Source organism: Suricata suricatta, chromosome 10, assembly GCF_006229205.1.
Source record: "Suricata suricatta isolate VVHF042 chromosome 10, meerkat_22Aug2017_6uvM2_HiC, whole genome shotgun sequence".
NCBI lineage: Eukaryota > Metazoa > Chordata > Mammalia > Carnivora > Herpestidae > Suricata > Suricata suricatta.
The window spans coordinates 131,219,758-131,236,255 of record NC_043709.1 but is presented as its reverse complement, the minus strand read 5'-3'; the positions used below and the strand labels follow the sequence as shown (position 1 = coordinate 131,236,255).

Sequence of the window (16,498 nt, the reverse complement as noted above, 5' to 3'; positions counted from 1 at the left end):
TAGTTTTCACAAGAAAATCATATACAAAAGTTAGGGTCCCCTACAAGGAAGCCTTTCCCAACCAGAATTTCCTCCCACACACACATCCTCAACAGCCGATTCTCTAAAGATGTCTCAGTGAGCAATAGATAAACACACATGCTGTTTATGAGTGGAGGTCTCATAAACCCAGAGCAAATATTTACAGCTCATTCAGAAACCTCTTAAGCCCGTAAACATGTTATCAGGGAGACTCTGACAACCTCCCGCCTCTGCCAAGGCACCGGTGGGAACCGTTTTTCCCCATGAGGTCACGAAAGCAGACTGTGAAACGCCACCAAGAAAATTTCACAGTTTAAAAGAAAACAATTCAGGGGCGCCTAGTGGCTCAGTCAGTTGAGTGTCCAACTTTGGCTCAGGGCATGACCTCACAGTTCATGGGTTCGAGCCCCACGTCGGGCTCTGTGCTGACAGTTCAGAGCCCAGACCCTGCTTCTGATTCTGTGTCTCCTTCTCCTCTGGCCCCTCCCTTGATCATGATCTGTCTCTCTCTGTCTCTCAAAAATAAATAAATGTTAAAATAAATTTTTTTAATTTAAAAAAAAAAGACAAAACAATCCAGTTCTGCAGAACGGAAGGCTCTTGATGTGACCAGCATGTTTTGTAACGGATCAAAAAGGAGCATAGAACATTGAGGGGCAGCCGCTTGCTGGTGAAAAATGAATGAACAAAGGACTCACGCACCTTTTCTGAAGGAATCACATCCGAGGTTTTGATTTTACCGTCTGAAGTAAGGCTCCCTTTGCAAGGCTGCCTAGCCCAGTCCCTGACTGTGAAGGACCCAACAGGGGAGAATCGGCAGGTTCAGATTGAATGCAATCCAAACAGGACCCGTTCCCGTGCGCTGGGTGTTGTTCATAAATACGGGAAGAGAAAGGAAGCCATTGCATCTTTGCTGTTTCACCTGCTGACAGTCCGGTCACACTATCACAAGGTTTAAAAAACAGTTCCACAGAGTACATTAACTACACACACAGGTTACAGGAAACTCGGGGAGGGCTGGCCAGCGCCAATCCAAGGGCTGAGATCACGGCTGCAGGACGACCCCAGGGAAGTGGGGACAGTCACTAAACACAGGGGTCCTCACACCCGTCCAACCACCCAGGTGGCTAGAGAGATGTCTCAGAAAAAAGAAAACACATAAAAATCATCTAAATACCCAGCTGGGGTGGGGGGGAGGGACAGGCAATAAGTATTCTAAAAGAGGCTTTTTTTGGTCTTTCCTTTGTTTTATTCTTTTTGTTTTTTATGTCCATTTTTTTTTGAGAGACAGAGACACAGAGGGTGAGCAAGGGAGGGGCAGAGAGGGAGACACAGAATCGGAAGCAGGCTCCAGGCTCTGAGCTGTCAGCACAGAGCCTGATGTGGGGCTCAAACCCATGAACTGTGAGATCATGACCTGAGCCGAAGTCAGACCCTGAACCAACTGAGCCCCCCAGGTGCCCCACTTTTTTGTTGTGTTGTTTTTTTTTTTAACCAGGGAGCATTATGGGGTCACAGAGCACCGGTTCCCGGCACCAAGAGTAACAGAGCTGAATTTTTCTAATCAGAATGTTGAAACGCCACTTCATGTATTCCTAACACCAAAATAAAAGGAAAAAAAAATGTTAAGCCCACGTTTCCAGCCCCTTTCTCTTTTTTTTTAAAAATATTTTTTAACATTTGTTTATTATTGAGAGACAGAGCATGAGCATGGGAGAGGCAGAGAGAGGGGGAGACACAGAATCTGAAGCAGGCTCCAGGCTCTGAGCTGTCAGCACAGAGCCCGATGCAGGGCTTGAACCCACGGACTGTGAGATCGTGACCTGAGTCGAAGTCAGACGCTTAACCGACAGAGCCCCCCCGGTTTCCCAGCCTCATCCTCTCGACTCCACACCTGCCCTGTCTAGGTTCGCAAGCCCACTGCATCCACAGATGTCCCCGGGAAGTCACGCTTATCCAGCCTGGAAGACTGACGAACAGGAGTCTATTTATCTCCGTGTCGGCATATTGTTCTGCTTGCCTTTATCAGGCAGCTGCAGAAGCCCAGGCTTCCAGAAATCCAATTCCACGGGCGGCTTCTCCATGCAGCCGGAGTCGACGCCGTCCGTGCCATCTGCCAGGGAGGCCCATGGGTCCACGTACCCGCGCACCTCCCAGCGCCGGCCTCGGTGTTCCTGGGAGGCCACTTAGGTGGTGCCTGTTTGACATACAGGACTCGGGGGCCCATCAGAGCATTATCTGTACTTTCCTTGGCAAAAGAGGCAAAATGAAAAATTAAAAAGCCGTGCCTGAGATTCAGGGTCCACTGTCCTGCACTCAAGTTCTAGTTTCAGACCGACAGACCATCCCTGCAAGGAATGGCATCCGCTGGGCGTGCGGTGCACCAACCAGAGACAAAGCAGCCAGGAGCCGCCAGGAGAGGCTCCCGTGGTCGGACCCCATCTTGCGGGCAGAGGAGCGCTCTGGGCACCCACGTGCGGCCACGCGCTGGCGAGCCACAGGCTGGTGTCATGTCACCTGTGGGGACAGGGGACAGCACGCGAGAGGCTGGGTTGTGCCTGTGTCGTGGAGAGTGTGTGTGCCTGGAGGCGGGGCTCGCACGCACATTTATGGGCCAAGGGGGACTTCCCCTGGCGTGGAGGAGCAGGGACGGCCCAGGGTCTCCGCCCACCAGCTTCTGAGCCTCAGGACGCCTGCGATGAAACCCAGGCTCCGACATGAGAGACTCGTGACTTTCCTTGGGGTCCAGTGTCCTCCTCTAAGAAACGGAAATAAGAAAACCAGCTCTTTCACTGGGTCACGGAAGGGTAAACTGAGTCAGCAAAGGGTACTCAAGTAAGTGCCTGCCACGCAGTGTGAACTCAGGCTCACATCCCTCGCTGTCCCCAGTCAATGCAGAGGCGGCAGCAGCAGAACACCGAACGCACGTCTCCTGTTCTTCCTGTACAGAAATCTCGTGTGAAATGCCTCCAGGCCAAGGAGCCTCATCACCAAGATGACCTGCTGCCCTAAGCATGTCACGGGGGCCCGAACCAGACACCCCTCCGACCGTGCCAACACAGAAACTGTTTTATATGTCACCCGCTTCAAGGGGTAGCACCTGAGAAAATGCACTTCCCGACGACTCGCACCGAGTACAGTCTCCGGGGTCTCAGGGTTCCCGACCGCGTGTGGGTTTCGTCCACAGGTGGCCTCTGCCCCAACACACATTTATTTTAGACCCTGCTTTCAACTGATTTCTCCTTCAGGGGCCATCGTCCTGGCACATCTCCTCCAGGCTGAGCTTACGGATGCCCCAAGGAGAAAGGACAGATCCACCACACACAGGGGGAAAAGCTCTGAGACCATGATCTGTAAATGCTAACGTAATTTAGAGCTACTCAGAACTACTACTTTTTTTTTTAAGTTTATGTATTTATTTTGAGAGAGGGAGAGAGCGTGCATGAGCAGGGGAGGGGCGGAGAAAAAGAGAGAATCCCAAGCAGACTCCACGCTGTCAGTACAGAGCCTGACGTGAGGCTCGAACTCACGGACTGTGAGATCATGACCTGAGCCAAGACCAAGTCAGATGCTTAACAGACTGCACCACCCAGCCCAGAACTACTGCTTCTTGTAGAGACCCTGACATCTCGGAGGATTCAGGCCGCTATCCCACACATCGAAGGAAGCTGCCATGCACGGCGCATGCCGTGTGGCAGGTTCCGCCCAACCACATGGCAGCGGCCGATGCCATAACCAATCTCCTACTTCCCTTTAAGGAATCACCCAGGAGGAAATGCAGTACGAATAATTTTCCCGACACCATATTATTACCACTAGGTTTCAAAATCTACCTAAGCTAGAGAGATCCACTGCGGCTACAAGACAATGAAAAGTCAACACACAATTGGTTTTTAAACAGTTGTGACAACACATCTTTGAAAATGACGCAGTAACAGACATCAGATGTGCGTTCAACAAAGACACAGTGAAAGCCCAGGGAACCGTAGGTGGAAACGTTCCCCCACGCAGGAAATGTAAGACAGACTTTTATAAAAAGCATTCTTGTACTTAAGTAACGTCAAGCCTATGGGACGGAGTTTCCTCAGGAAAGAATCTCCATACTTCCACTGTGGGACGATGACTCAACTATGCTTCTAGAAGTTTCCTCACTCCGGCTTCCGTCCGGGAGAATCACATGGGGTGGGGGTGGAGGGCTGGGCTGATTTTGAAGCAGACACTAACACCTTTCAACACATCTAGGCAATAATTTCAGGTGGTTCCAGATTTTTTGCAGCTAAAGATACAAGTTGAGAAGTTTCATGTAATCATGTCCAGGATACCAAGGAACTTATAATTCTGTCACTGAGCGCACTCATCCAAATATGGAGAAAAACTTCGTGACTTCTCTGTTCAACGGTCAAAGTTTCCGCTGGGTGAAGGATCAACATTTTCTACATGAATTCGCCAGAGCAAATGTTAAGGATCCAAAGAGCTAAGTTACCCTTATTTAATCTGCTGTTATGCAAATACAGCAATCCTTTAAAAAAAAAAGTGTCTTTTTAAAACAGACTCCTGTGTAAGTATTTAGAAAAACATGCTTTATAAATCCATTGATTAAATATTAAAATTCAATCAAAGACTGGCTTGGTTTGCTTTGGTTTTAGTTTCCTGAAGGGGAGACGGACAGCACAACGCATTCACATGACCTCGGTTTCTTTCACGTTAGGGAGTTCTCGAGAGACTGGCTGGAGTTCTGGAGAGGAGAGGAGAGGGGGTGGCATCCGGAGTTCAGGCACGTGGGAGAGAAGGATGGGCTTCCCACGTCCCTTACGGTGGTGCCAGCACGGGACAGGCTCTGGTCAAGACGTTCTGAGCGTAAGTAACAACTGTGTCTTCTGAGTCAGAGCATTTCACTGTTGATTCGGGACCCCCCACCCTGCCTACCCGGTAACAGAAACCCCTCCCGGATGTGGTGCGCCGTCAAACCGTGTGCAATGACTCAGTAGAGGGAACACCAACTACCTCGTCTGAAATTGCATGACTGATGGGTCAACATTTATTGTGCTAACCACTGAGATTTTGAAGAGATCAGTCACCTCCGGGTCACCCACCCCATTGTGCAGGACAGGGAATACTAATGTTGAGCCAAACTTTGCCTAACTTTCAAGCAGCCAGATGCTTACAAACGTGACAGCGAATCCTAGCAACGGGCAACGTGGGAGACCTAGAAACGTCTGCCCCATTGTTTCCCGAACATTTTTAGGAAGACCGAGGTCGCTGAATCAGTCAGACAGATCCAGAAAACAAACCCCTACCTGAATCGAGACCTCCATTACCGTTCGCTGAGCTCTGCTGTTTCTCCAGGGGTGAGGAGGACGGGTCTTGCATGTTGGAAACTGACAAACCGCTCTCCATGCCTAATGTGTTAAGGGTCCTCTTCTCTTAATGCATCCTCCAGGAAGAATTACCTGAGGGCAACCAACGAAAAAAAAACAAAATCAGAGCACCTTGATTATCCTTGGTTTTTAAAGGCTCCAAAAATAACAGTGTCTTATCTGAGCTGCTGCCACATCATTCTAACATGCAAGCTGCAACGTCATGGTAGAAAATACCAGAAATGAAGATTAAAGAGGACACATCTACACACAGTCAACAACAGAGGTCCCCACTTAGCAAAACCATCGCTTTCCTATGGGACATGACCATCGATGAGACGAACACACTTCTCACCAACAGAATCTATGTTCCGACCCCCAACTCACCTCGGTGGTGTTGCCAAGACAGCCTGCCACCCACCCGTTTGCTCCCCTCTCTCGATGCCGGGAGGAAGCCAGCCCCCTTCCTCCGCATCCCCACACACAGGTGAGACGACTGCTATGTCCCAGCCAATGCTTGGGTCCAGTTACAGTGTCAACGTTTGCAAATGCACATTTTGACCAGTTAGACTTTTCCTCCAAGGGCATGGCGAGCCTTTGATTCCTTGCATTCCACTGCGACACGTGGAAAAACTACAAGCGCATCTCACAGAACCTACAATTTAGCTCATCTCCATTATGGCCCAGGAAAGAGCCAGGCGCGCCACTCCCAAGGGTCAGCCACCGGCGGCACCGGCAGTTAGACACAGCCCTCTGGGACTTCTAAGGCCTCCGCTCATTCAGTATCTGCTTTGATCTCATGGCGAGAGGAAAGTGCAAACCAGCATAAGGGCAAGGATGGAGGAAGAAAGGGATAGTGCCTCTACGCCCATAAATAGAGTGTTTTGTCACTCACATACCACACATGCACACACACTCATGCATCCCTTTTGGTGCTATTCGGTTTACTTTCCTGGAAAATTATTTTGAAGTCTTATCAAAATTAAAGGTTAGGAAAAGGGCACTAAGCCATCCGTGTAAAGGTAGGGAAAAGGCAGAAAACTCTAACAGGAAGAGATGAGAAATGCACCAGGGACTCGGCACTGGATTTTAATCCCACTGCATTTATTATCCACCTGTTTATATAAAATACTACACCAGACACTGTGGGGGAGGGGAATCCGAAGTCACTTCTCAATCAAAATACAAAGGAAGGAAATACCTATTTTAGAGTAGGGACCATAAAAATGTCTGGGTCTGGAAGTGGCAATCTGTGCATCTTGTTAGTGCAAAGGTAAGGACACGAACAGGGAAAGGAAACGACAAATTACAAGGCAGGTGGACACAATGAGTAGATGATCCCTTACTCAGAGCAAGGGTGCCCATCACAGTTTCTGAAGCAAAGTGAGGGCACGTGGTCTGAGGGGCAGAAGTCAGGACCAGCCACACGACATAAGTCAGGACTGTCCCGGAAAAAAGGAGAGCCCTGGTCAAAAGGCTGAGTACCACACACACAAGGGTTTCTTTGGTTTGCTGACAACTCACATAAAAGACAGGTGAATACCATGCTCTCACTGCCGTGCCGTGTGGGGCGGAGAAAGCGAGGCAAAGCAGTCTTGATCCTGCCTCCTGCACAGGCTAAGACAGACGGTGCAAGAAAATCGGGTGCATCCGGGAACAGCTGAAGTCTAAATAGAAACTGGGTGTGTTTTTCTTTAAATAATTTTTTAAAGGAAGGATTAAATAAAGGAACCCGTTCACCAGATAGATGGGTGCCAAGGTTATTTAAAATGGAGGGCATTGGCAAAGCCAGCCCTTAACACGGAGGCTGGCTAATTTTACCCCACCGACATCAGGCTGCTAAAATAACCCTCACGATGAGAGACAGAACTGCGTTCTCCTAGGAGAGTTCTCTCCCAGTTGCTACTACAACACGGATGCATGAGTTTATGTGGAGCCACAGTCGTGGCGATTTCCTCCCTGTCGCGCTGCAGCCGGTGGGCCAGACGGTGGCCGGGGAGGTGGCCAGGGCGACTCGCAGGCTCTCGTGCCTGGATCTTACAGTGGGTGGCCGTCACCGGTCTCTCTAGGGTCTCTGGTGTAAAGGAGCAGTCTCCGGTAAGATTGGCAGAGAATCCACATGCTGGAAAGCAAGTGTGCCCGTCCCGCCAGGTGCCCAATGGCCAACACGCTCGCACGTCAAGAACACATGTAGGGAGCTCACAGGGTGACGCACACACCTGAGAGCAATGAGGGGTGGGTGTGTGTGTGTGTGTGTGTGTGTGTGTGTGTGTGTGTGCAGACCATGATCACACAGACAGGGACACGATGCCCACTGACTCCGAGGGCTTCCAGACGGCACAGAGAGGGGAAACGGGCATCTCCCTCACCGCTGTCTGCTGGGCTCCGTCGGGAGATCACCCAGACCTGGGAGGGCAGAAGGACGAGCAGCTGGAGGGGACAGGAGGTGGGACCCTTGGAGCAGACAGAACACCATGGCCGCCTGAACAGAGTGCATCCCCACGAGGGGCCCCCACGGATGCCCTGTCACCGATAAGCGACGGTGGACACCAGGGACGGGGAGCAGCACACGCCAGCAAGACATGGGAGCCGGATTCCCGAGACGGCAGGCTGGTCAAGTGCTGCCTGATCAGACTCAGGGCGGCACCCCAGCAGGGGGGAGAACCTGCCCCAGTGAGGACCCGAACCCCCGCGTCCCCCTCTGCGGCAGGATCTCCTTCCAGGGACCGAAATGATCAGATCTGTTCCAGGAAAGTCGCTCTGGCAGGGACAGGACTGAAGTAAAAACAATGGGGGTGCAGGTCTGGACTTAGACGGCAGGTCAGGTCGGGGAGAGAAGGAAACAAGCTCAGGACGAAGGTGACAGGTGCGACCTGGGGACTCTCAGCATTCACAAGGCACAATCCCGTCACAGCTGGAAGGCAGGCTCCTTTTTTTTTTTATTTTCTTCTTTTTTTTTTTAATGTTTTTTATTTATTTTTGAAAGACAGAGAGAGACAGCGTGAGCAGGGGAGGGTCAGAGAGAGGGAGACACAGAATCTGAAGCAGCTCCAGGCTCCGAGCTGTCAGCACAGAGCCCGACGCAGGGCTCGAACCCACGATCCATGAGATCATGACCTGAGCCGACTGACCCACCCAGGAGCCCCTGGAAGGCAGGTTCTTAGAAGAAATCATGTCACTTGCCACAGCCAGGCCTCCGCAGCTAACAGGACCTAGGCAGTGCCTGTGGAAATAAAAAGTAAGGGAGAAAAGAGGTTCCCTATGAGAATGACAGGCCACTTCCCAGAAACTGACTTCCCTCGGACTCGGTCCGGGGAGCAGATCTGACAGGGACCGTTGGCCCAGAAGCTCTGCAGGATACAAACAGGATTTTGAAAAGCAAATCCCTGGGGCACCTAGTGGGCTCAGTCGGTTAAGCGTCTGATGTCAGCTCAGGTCATGACCTGGCAGCTCATGAGTTCGAACCCCGTGTTGGTATAGAGATTGCCAAAAAAATTAAACAAACTTTGAAAAAAAATAATCATTTAAAAAACAAAACCGAATACATCTGAACCCAACCTCCTCCAGGTCCATCAAGGGTGCTTCTTACCCCGAGTCCAATGTGACAGACATTCTACAAACAGCATGAGGCCCTCCTCACCTGAAACCCAGTTCACATCCCACCCCACATTTTAATTCCGTTGGTATTTCATGGTTTTTTTCTTTTTTTTTAATGTTTATTTATTTTTGAGAGAGAGCGAGCAAGCAGGGGAAGGGCAGAGAGAAAGGGAGACACAGGATGGGAAGCAGGTGCCACTCTGAGCTGTCGGCACAGAGCCCAATGTGGGGCTCAAACCCACGAACCATGAGATCATGACCTGAGCCGAAGTCAGACGGTTAACTGACTGAGCCCCCCAGGCGTCCCCCATATAATTTTAAAAAATTTTTTTATTGCTTCTTATTTATTTTTGAGAGACAGAGAGAGACAATGCGAGCAGGGGAGGACCAGAGAGCGAATCTGAAGCAGGCTCCAGGCTCTGAGCCGGCTGTCAGCACAGAGCCCGACGCGGGACTCGAACCCACGAACGTGAGATCTGACCTGAGCCGAAGCCGGCCGCGTAACCGACGGAGCCCCCCAGGCACCCCCCCGTATAATTTTTAAGAACACTCCTATCTCGCAAAAACATTGCAGATATGTTCCCCAACTTGCCTCTTAGTGGCTGCTTTTGATAGAAGATTATTTTTCTCAACTTAGTCAAACCTACCCACTCTTATTTTTCTAAAAATTGCATTTTTAAGAAGTCATCCCCACCACCCTCCGAGACACCAGACACCTAACTTCGCTGGGACTTCAGGGCTTATCCTAACTCTTTAACACAGAGGGATTTCTGCTCACGCATTCTGTGAGGTGCGCCTCTGAACCGACCCCTCCCAGATCATAACCCACTTGAATCCGCTTGTCTCTCACGTTCTGTCTTCATCACGTACGAAGTTCTTACACACACAAGACTAGGCTTCGGTGTACCAAACCCTCCTTGAATTGTGAGAAAGCTCGGAGGAACAGAAGTATGACAACGATCCACATATTGCCCTTAGTTCAGCAAGCATTGAACTTGGGGTCATTTAGGGTCCGTGTGTCAAGGGCCGACAGTGATTTTGCATGCCGGAAACCCAGGCTCCTACGGCTTTATCATCCCAGAGCATCTGACCGTGAACAGAGCCTGCATATGTGAAAGGCACCCAGGTAGAAATCAGGTGCATCCGAGAAGGTTCACCGCCCCTCCCCCACCCCCTACACCCGCTCCCCCACTGCCTTCAGGGTTAAGGAGCCGCATGTGGCTGTGCCAGTGGTAACTGCGGAGTGAACGTGTTCCAAAGTCAAGTGGAAGGGCATGGCCTTGACCGTCTCCCCACGGAGCCACGGGAGAAGCCAGGAAAGAGAGTGTGGTCTGCTGTCCCCTCCCCCCACTACGCCACTCCCACTAAGGGCCCAAATCCCAACAAACAGACCCCTCTTTATAAGCCAGTAATTATGATGGTTACTTTGTTACTACTGACCTCCGGGTGTGCTCTAAGCTTTTATCCACAAGACTATCGTAAAATGCTGTCTTTAGTATCAAAAAAAAAAAAGGCACAGCTTACATTAATGCTGACCGTGTGCTTCAAGGTCAAGGGGGCTAAGGTCTCCTACACTGTGGGGTGAGCCTAACAGGAGGAGCGTAACCTCTAAGTGAGGGGCCAGCCTTACCCGTAACATCATCGGCTGCCTTCCACAGAATCACCTGTCACATCTCACACTGCTCCCCACCCCCCCACCCCCGGGGACCCTGCTTCCCAGATCTGGAGAACGGCTTCGTCATCTGTATTTCTAACAGGTTGCCTGGCTCTGCCGATGCTTCCTGCCCAAGTACAGCACCTGGGACTCGCTGCCTCATGAAAAGAGTTTTGTCTGGGTTGTTTAGAAAGACGACGTAGTTCCTCATCAAGGGGTATCTAACACAGATGTTCTCAAAAATACAGTGTTTCTGCAAAGTCATCGATATGTGGCGAGAGGAAGGTTGGTTCTTCCAGAAAGAGCTCTGCATTAAACAGGCTTGCGTAAGGGGTGCCTGGCTGGCTCAGTCGGTAGAGCATCCAACTGGATCTCAGGGTTGTGGGTGCAAACCCCTTGTTGGACGTGGAGCCCATTTCAGAAAAAAAAAAGAGGAGGAAATAGTCCTGCATTATAAGTAGTGTTCCTTATAGAATTCCGGTTTTCTCAATTCCGTTTTACAAAGTCCAGCTTTGCTACACCATCTGCCTAAGTCGGGCTAGCCTGCTCTCCGTAAAAGTTTAGTACGAGTTACAATGTATCAAGAATTCATCCCACTGACTTCTCCTAGGGTAGCCATTCTCCTAACGGATGTAGGTGTCCGGACACACTTTTTTTTCCAGGTCTCTTTGCTTAAACAGCAAGAGCAGAATGGATTGTGCAATCTAGGGCCTCTTCCCAGTGTCCCTCATTCCTAGCAACGCCCTTCAAATCCCTCGGCTGACTGCTCTGGTGTTCGTCTCCACACCTCTGATAACACCTCCCTTATTAACTTCTCGGTTTCCATCATTACCGGGCAAGGCGCTGGCGGTCAGCCCACTCTCCCTCCCTCCCGCCTGCTCTTCCCCTCCTAACAGGTGTGATCCGGGCAGCAAGACCCTACGGAGAGGTCCCAGCCGACCCCAGAGCCCCTTAGGATGCCTCCTTCTCACACAACTTTGCCCTGGACTCAGGAATGATCTTGCTCTTTCCTGGACCTTAGTTTTCACATACGTTATCACCCATTCAAATGCAATTTTTCCGCTTACTGTCTAAATCTCTTCTGGATACACTGAGATATAGGGTATTTTGATAATTGCATCATCAGTACTTTCTTCCAGGGCCTCTGGCAGGCGCCATCCTGAGATCTCTGCCTCTCTCTCTCTGTCTCTCTCTGTCTGTCTGTCTGTCTGTCTCTCTCTCTCTCTCTCTCGTTTGTAACACATCCTGCCTTCTGGGTCCCACCCCTGCCCCATTATCAGTTTTTCTCTCTTCTGATGAGGCACGTTCTCCACCACGTTCCTAGGATAGGATGTAGGTGGAAAACACGGAGGTCGTGCATGGTGGAAAATGTCCTTACCTACCCTCACCCTATAACCAACAGCACAGCAGGGGAAAACCATTCCCAGCTGGAAAAGCATCCTCCTGCAGAGCTGCCAGGGCTCCTTCCACCGTCCTGGAGCTTCCACTGGAGAAACGGGGCAACTCCCCAGTCACCGGGATCTCTGTGGTTTCACGGTGACGTGGCTACAGACAATCCGCTTGTGGGTTCGGGGCACACTGGGTTCTTTCGAGTGAAATTCCTGTTCTTCAGTGCTAGGATGTTTTCCTGAATTACTGCTCAGGGCCTCCTCTCTGTTTTCTGTTCCTTCATTCAAAGTCATTCAAATGTCAGACCTCCTGGAACTCCTTAATTTTCTCTTTTATGTTCTTCTATTTTTATTTTTTTTAACACTTATTTATTTTTCAGAGAGAGACAAAGCATGAGCAGGTGAGGGGCAGAGAGAGAGGGAGACAGACACAGCATCCAAAGCAGGCTCCAGGCTCCGAACTATCAGCACAGAGCCCAACGTTGGGCTCAAACTCACAAACTGACCAGAGCCGAAGTTGGACACTTAACCAGCGGGGACACCCAGACGCCCCATCTTTTATGTTCTTCTAATCTACCAACTAGATCAACCATCAGCTACTTCTTCCAGCTCTTCTCTCGAGCTTTACAGTTTAGTTTCAGAAAACTCTTTTGAGGGGCACCCGGGTGGCTCAGTCGCTTGAGGGTCCAACTTCAGCTCAGGCAGGATCTCCGGGTTCGTGAGTTTAAGCCCCACATCGGCGGTCTGCTGTCAGCACAGAGCCTGCTTCAGATCCTCTGTCCCATGGCCCACTCACTCTCTCTCTGTCTCAAATAAATATAAACATTAAAAAAAAGAAAGCTCCTTTCAAATCCTCCCAATATCCTACTCCCACCCCATCCCGTCCCATCACCTGCATGCAGAACCCTCTACTCCGTCCCTGTGCCGATTAACGATCTCTCTTCAACGACCGTTCTGCTCGCCTTCGTAGGAGAAGTTATTTTTCTCTCTTGGCTGGTTTCTGGTCTCTACTTCTTCGTGTTAGGGGCCGTCCTCGGAAGTGTGATAACACGTTAGGGCTTCTCCTGTTTAAGAGGGGACACGGGAGGGGATGGCCGGTGCCTCTGAGATCCCGGGATCCTGTCTGGAGGCCAGCGGGGGTCCTTCCGGAGGAAGCCCACTCATGAGTGTCCTCATGTCTTCGCTCTCGGGTGGCCAGCACGGGAAGAGTCTCCCATGGCCCATTACAGAAGGACTGGGGTCTCTGTCCACTGTCACCGCTGTAGACTGGCACCTGACTCATGCATGCTTTCTTCCTGGAGACGACGCAGGCGTGGGCCCTATGAGCGCTGTCCCTCCTCGGTCCAAAGTCACCGAGGTAGACGTCTAGCTTCAGATTGTTTCCGCTTCTGAAGAGTCCGTAAACCCCCTTCCTGCCTTCCTTCCCTACCGCTGACTAATACCCCAGTTTTTCATCTTGATTTTGTGTTACTGGACATGATAAATGTTATACTCTTGCCATGCCGAGTTGGAAACTGTAATTATCCAGCCTCAGGTGGGAACATAAAGGGTGCACTGCAGCCAGGAAGTTGCCTTGGCCTCAGACGTCCCTCAGCGTCCAAGGCTCGCAGCTCACAAGGGCTCACTTCTGTGAGCTGCGTTGTGTGAATAATAAAAGAAATGTCACGTTTCTTTTAAAGTTACCCAATTATCCGCAAACCAGTCTGCCTTAAAGTGGTTCACAAAACTCATGGCATCCCTGACTGGCATACTTGTGATTTCAAGCTTGCCACACTCAAATGGGAAAAGGTTTGCAATTATTTGTTTTTTCATGTGACTCAGGAAAGAGAATATTCTCCAGATAGGAAATCAAGTGGGAAGGTCTAAACTCGAAGCTTAGGAAATCCCAGAACCTGCTCCCGCTGCCCATGGAAATCTCTGAATCACAGAGAAAACAGCCTCATTTCACGCTCCAGGCAAATCTGCAAATGAGCTCAGGACACCTAACCTACACTAAGACCCTTCCAAGCATTTCAATAAAATGGAAAATAGCAGAGGGTTCCGAAAGATGCACAACCTAACTTGTGACCCAAAATCTGATCCCTGAAAATCACCGCATCCATCTTTGGAAGAACCAACATGCAAAGAAGAGCCTCAGATGGTGAAAGAGCACATCCGAGAACCGTCTCTGCAAACGGCTTTGAAGAAGAAAAGCCGTGTTAAGTGCCAGGCGCCATTACCAAGACAGCTTCTGGCTATTCATGCTCCCCCGCACCCGGCTCACCCTGCTAAGGATGCCTGACTGAACCTGACCCCTCCTGACGCCGACCAGCCAACACTCAGCCTCTCCAAGAAGAGACAGCTCCTGCCTGAGTCCATCAAGTGAGACGAACGGATTCTCTGGGGCAGAAGGGCACGGAATTCTGCCACCCACCATATATGCTCAGAGCCTGATTTACCTTGATTAGGCCTGCAAGTTACTGGCCATTTTTCAACCAGGCTTCATTGGTTTTCACTCTAAATAGATTGAAATCTGACATACGTTGCTGACCCGGCATAAGACACGCTAATTTTTTACAATCAGATTCATCCCTCTATCCTGGGAAACAAGATGTGTGGGAGGTAAAAGGGACTCAAGGAGTAAATGCCAGGGCTGAGAGCGGCCGGCGGGGCCCACAAGAACATGCCGTGTCTTCTAATTCATGGTTGTAACTGTCACCTCTTTACCTACAAATCATTTCGGTGGCATTAGCTACTTATTTACTCTCTTACAGGACGAGGCCCTAAAATACCCAACAGAATCAATGATGCAATAGGTCTTCGCATCAAGACAACAAAGCCTAGTAACAAAGGCTTTCGTGCACCAGAAATCTGCCTCCACGCCGAGAAGGTCCGACACCGGCCTTAGGTTGGCACATGACCCACACGAAATACGTCACACAGAGGAGCCTGGGAAGGGCCTTCCTGCAAAAGGAGTCTTAGAATGCACATGGACAGCATCGCGCTTGGTCCTACCTCTTCAACAAACCCTGGAATTTCCCTGCTGCCTACGAAGACCAGAATGAATTAGAGCATCAACCCAAGTTTCTAACCAAGCCGAGTAGCCCCGGACTTCCAGGAGATTTCTATCTCCCAGCCTAGGTCCGTGCATCGAAGCTGTTTATGGTCAGTTCGCCCATGTGTTGTACATAGGATCACTGACAACTCAGAAAGTAAAGAAATCTTACGAGCGGTCCTTGTGCAAGCTAGACATGCACAGATGATGTCTAATAATCAGTGCCTATTTTTCTGAGGGTATTTTATGTACTCCTTACTTCAAGCCGCGCAGATGCAGGGCAATGACGCTTGAGAGATGCCACACACTTCCAAGTGTCTCAAGAAGCATCTCCTGGAAGCCGGCCTGGAGGACTTTGCGAGCTCCCTGGGGATTCATAAAACAACTAAAGAGCATTTCAGGTATTTACTTGAAGCCCTGGATATAACCATAAAATTGGGCATAAATCAAATTTTACAAATCATATCATCTAAATGCATGAATGAGATTCCCTCCGGTGGAGGAATATCATTATGCAAAGTCAGTAAAAACACCCTAATTTACCCTGATTAGGACCTGACACGGGAGATGTAACGAACCCGCAGGAGTCGCAGGAGACCTGGGCTTTACACTGTGACGTAACTGTCACCGGCGGAATGTGCTCTCGGCCTGGAAAACACAACCGGTGTTCTCACCTGCAAAGCACAGGGAGAATTCTAGAACCACATTTCGGGGAAGCCGGGCTTTCACCAACCTTCCTTATTAAAACTTAGAGGAGGAGGAGGAGAGAATCATATAGCATCCCCTTGAAGGGATCAGAGACTCAAAAAAGGAAGTATTACCCATGGTCTGAGCTGGATCCCAAAAGCTTTCATAGAAAGAGATGAGTCGGTACCTAAATGCACCACTGGCTACTCAGACACTGAACCTAATACACTGCAGCAAGGCCCTGAAGTTCACAGCGGTACAGGAACGAACAGGGCAAAGGTGTCCCGTGCTTTGCAGCTAGCCGGGAAGAAAAAAGCATATTTAAGTTCAAGGGATTTTTTTAATGTTTATTTATTTTTGAGAGAGAGAGAGAGACAGAGTGTGAGTGGGGAAGGAGCAGAGAGAGAGGGAGACACAGAATTGGAAGCCGGCTCCAGGCTCCGAGCTGTCAGCACAGAGTCCAGAGAAGGGCTCGAACTCGCGAACTACGTGATCATGGTCGTAAGTCATAAGTCGGTTGCTTAACTGACTGAGCCTCCCAGGTACCCCTTAAGTTAACGTTTTAAAGACAATGAATGACAAGGACCAAAACGAGTCTCCAAATACTCTCCGTCACTCCACTTAGAGCCCTCCGGCCCCTTCCACGCAGGACGTCAGCACAGAGAACCACGAACGGTGCGTCTGATTCCAGAGCTGCCTGCTTTTCAGTGCTACAGAGGACGGGCTGGGGGGCACCTCTCCTTGCCCCACGCCAGGGCCG

At 50.2% G+C, this 16,498-nt stretch overlaps 1 protein-coding gene across 5 annotated transcripts in view; it reads right to left on the bottom strand.

Moving 5' to 3' along the window:
- Window positions 1-16,498, bottom strand: part of SFMBT2 (Scm like with four mbt domains 2) — a 213,111-nt gene that overhangs the window by 182,980 nt on the left and 13,633 nt on the right. For all 5 annotated transcript variants that reach the window (XM_029955807.1, XM_029955804.1, XM_029955803.1 and 2 more), the window contains exon 2: window positions 5,319-5,471. In XM_029955807.1, coding sequence (XP_029811667.1) covers window positions 5,319-5,418 — 100 coding nt within the window. In that variant the 5' untranslated portion in view covers window positions 5,419-5,471. The remainder of the gene's footprint in view (window positions 1-5,318; window positions 5,472-16,498) is intronic.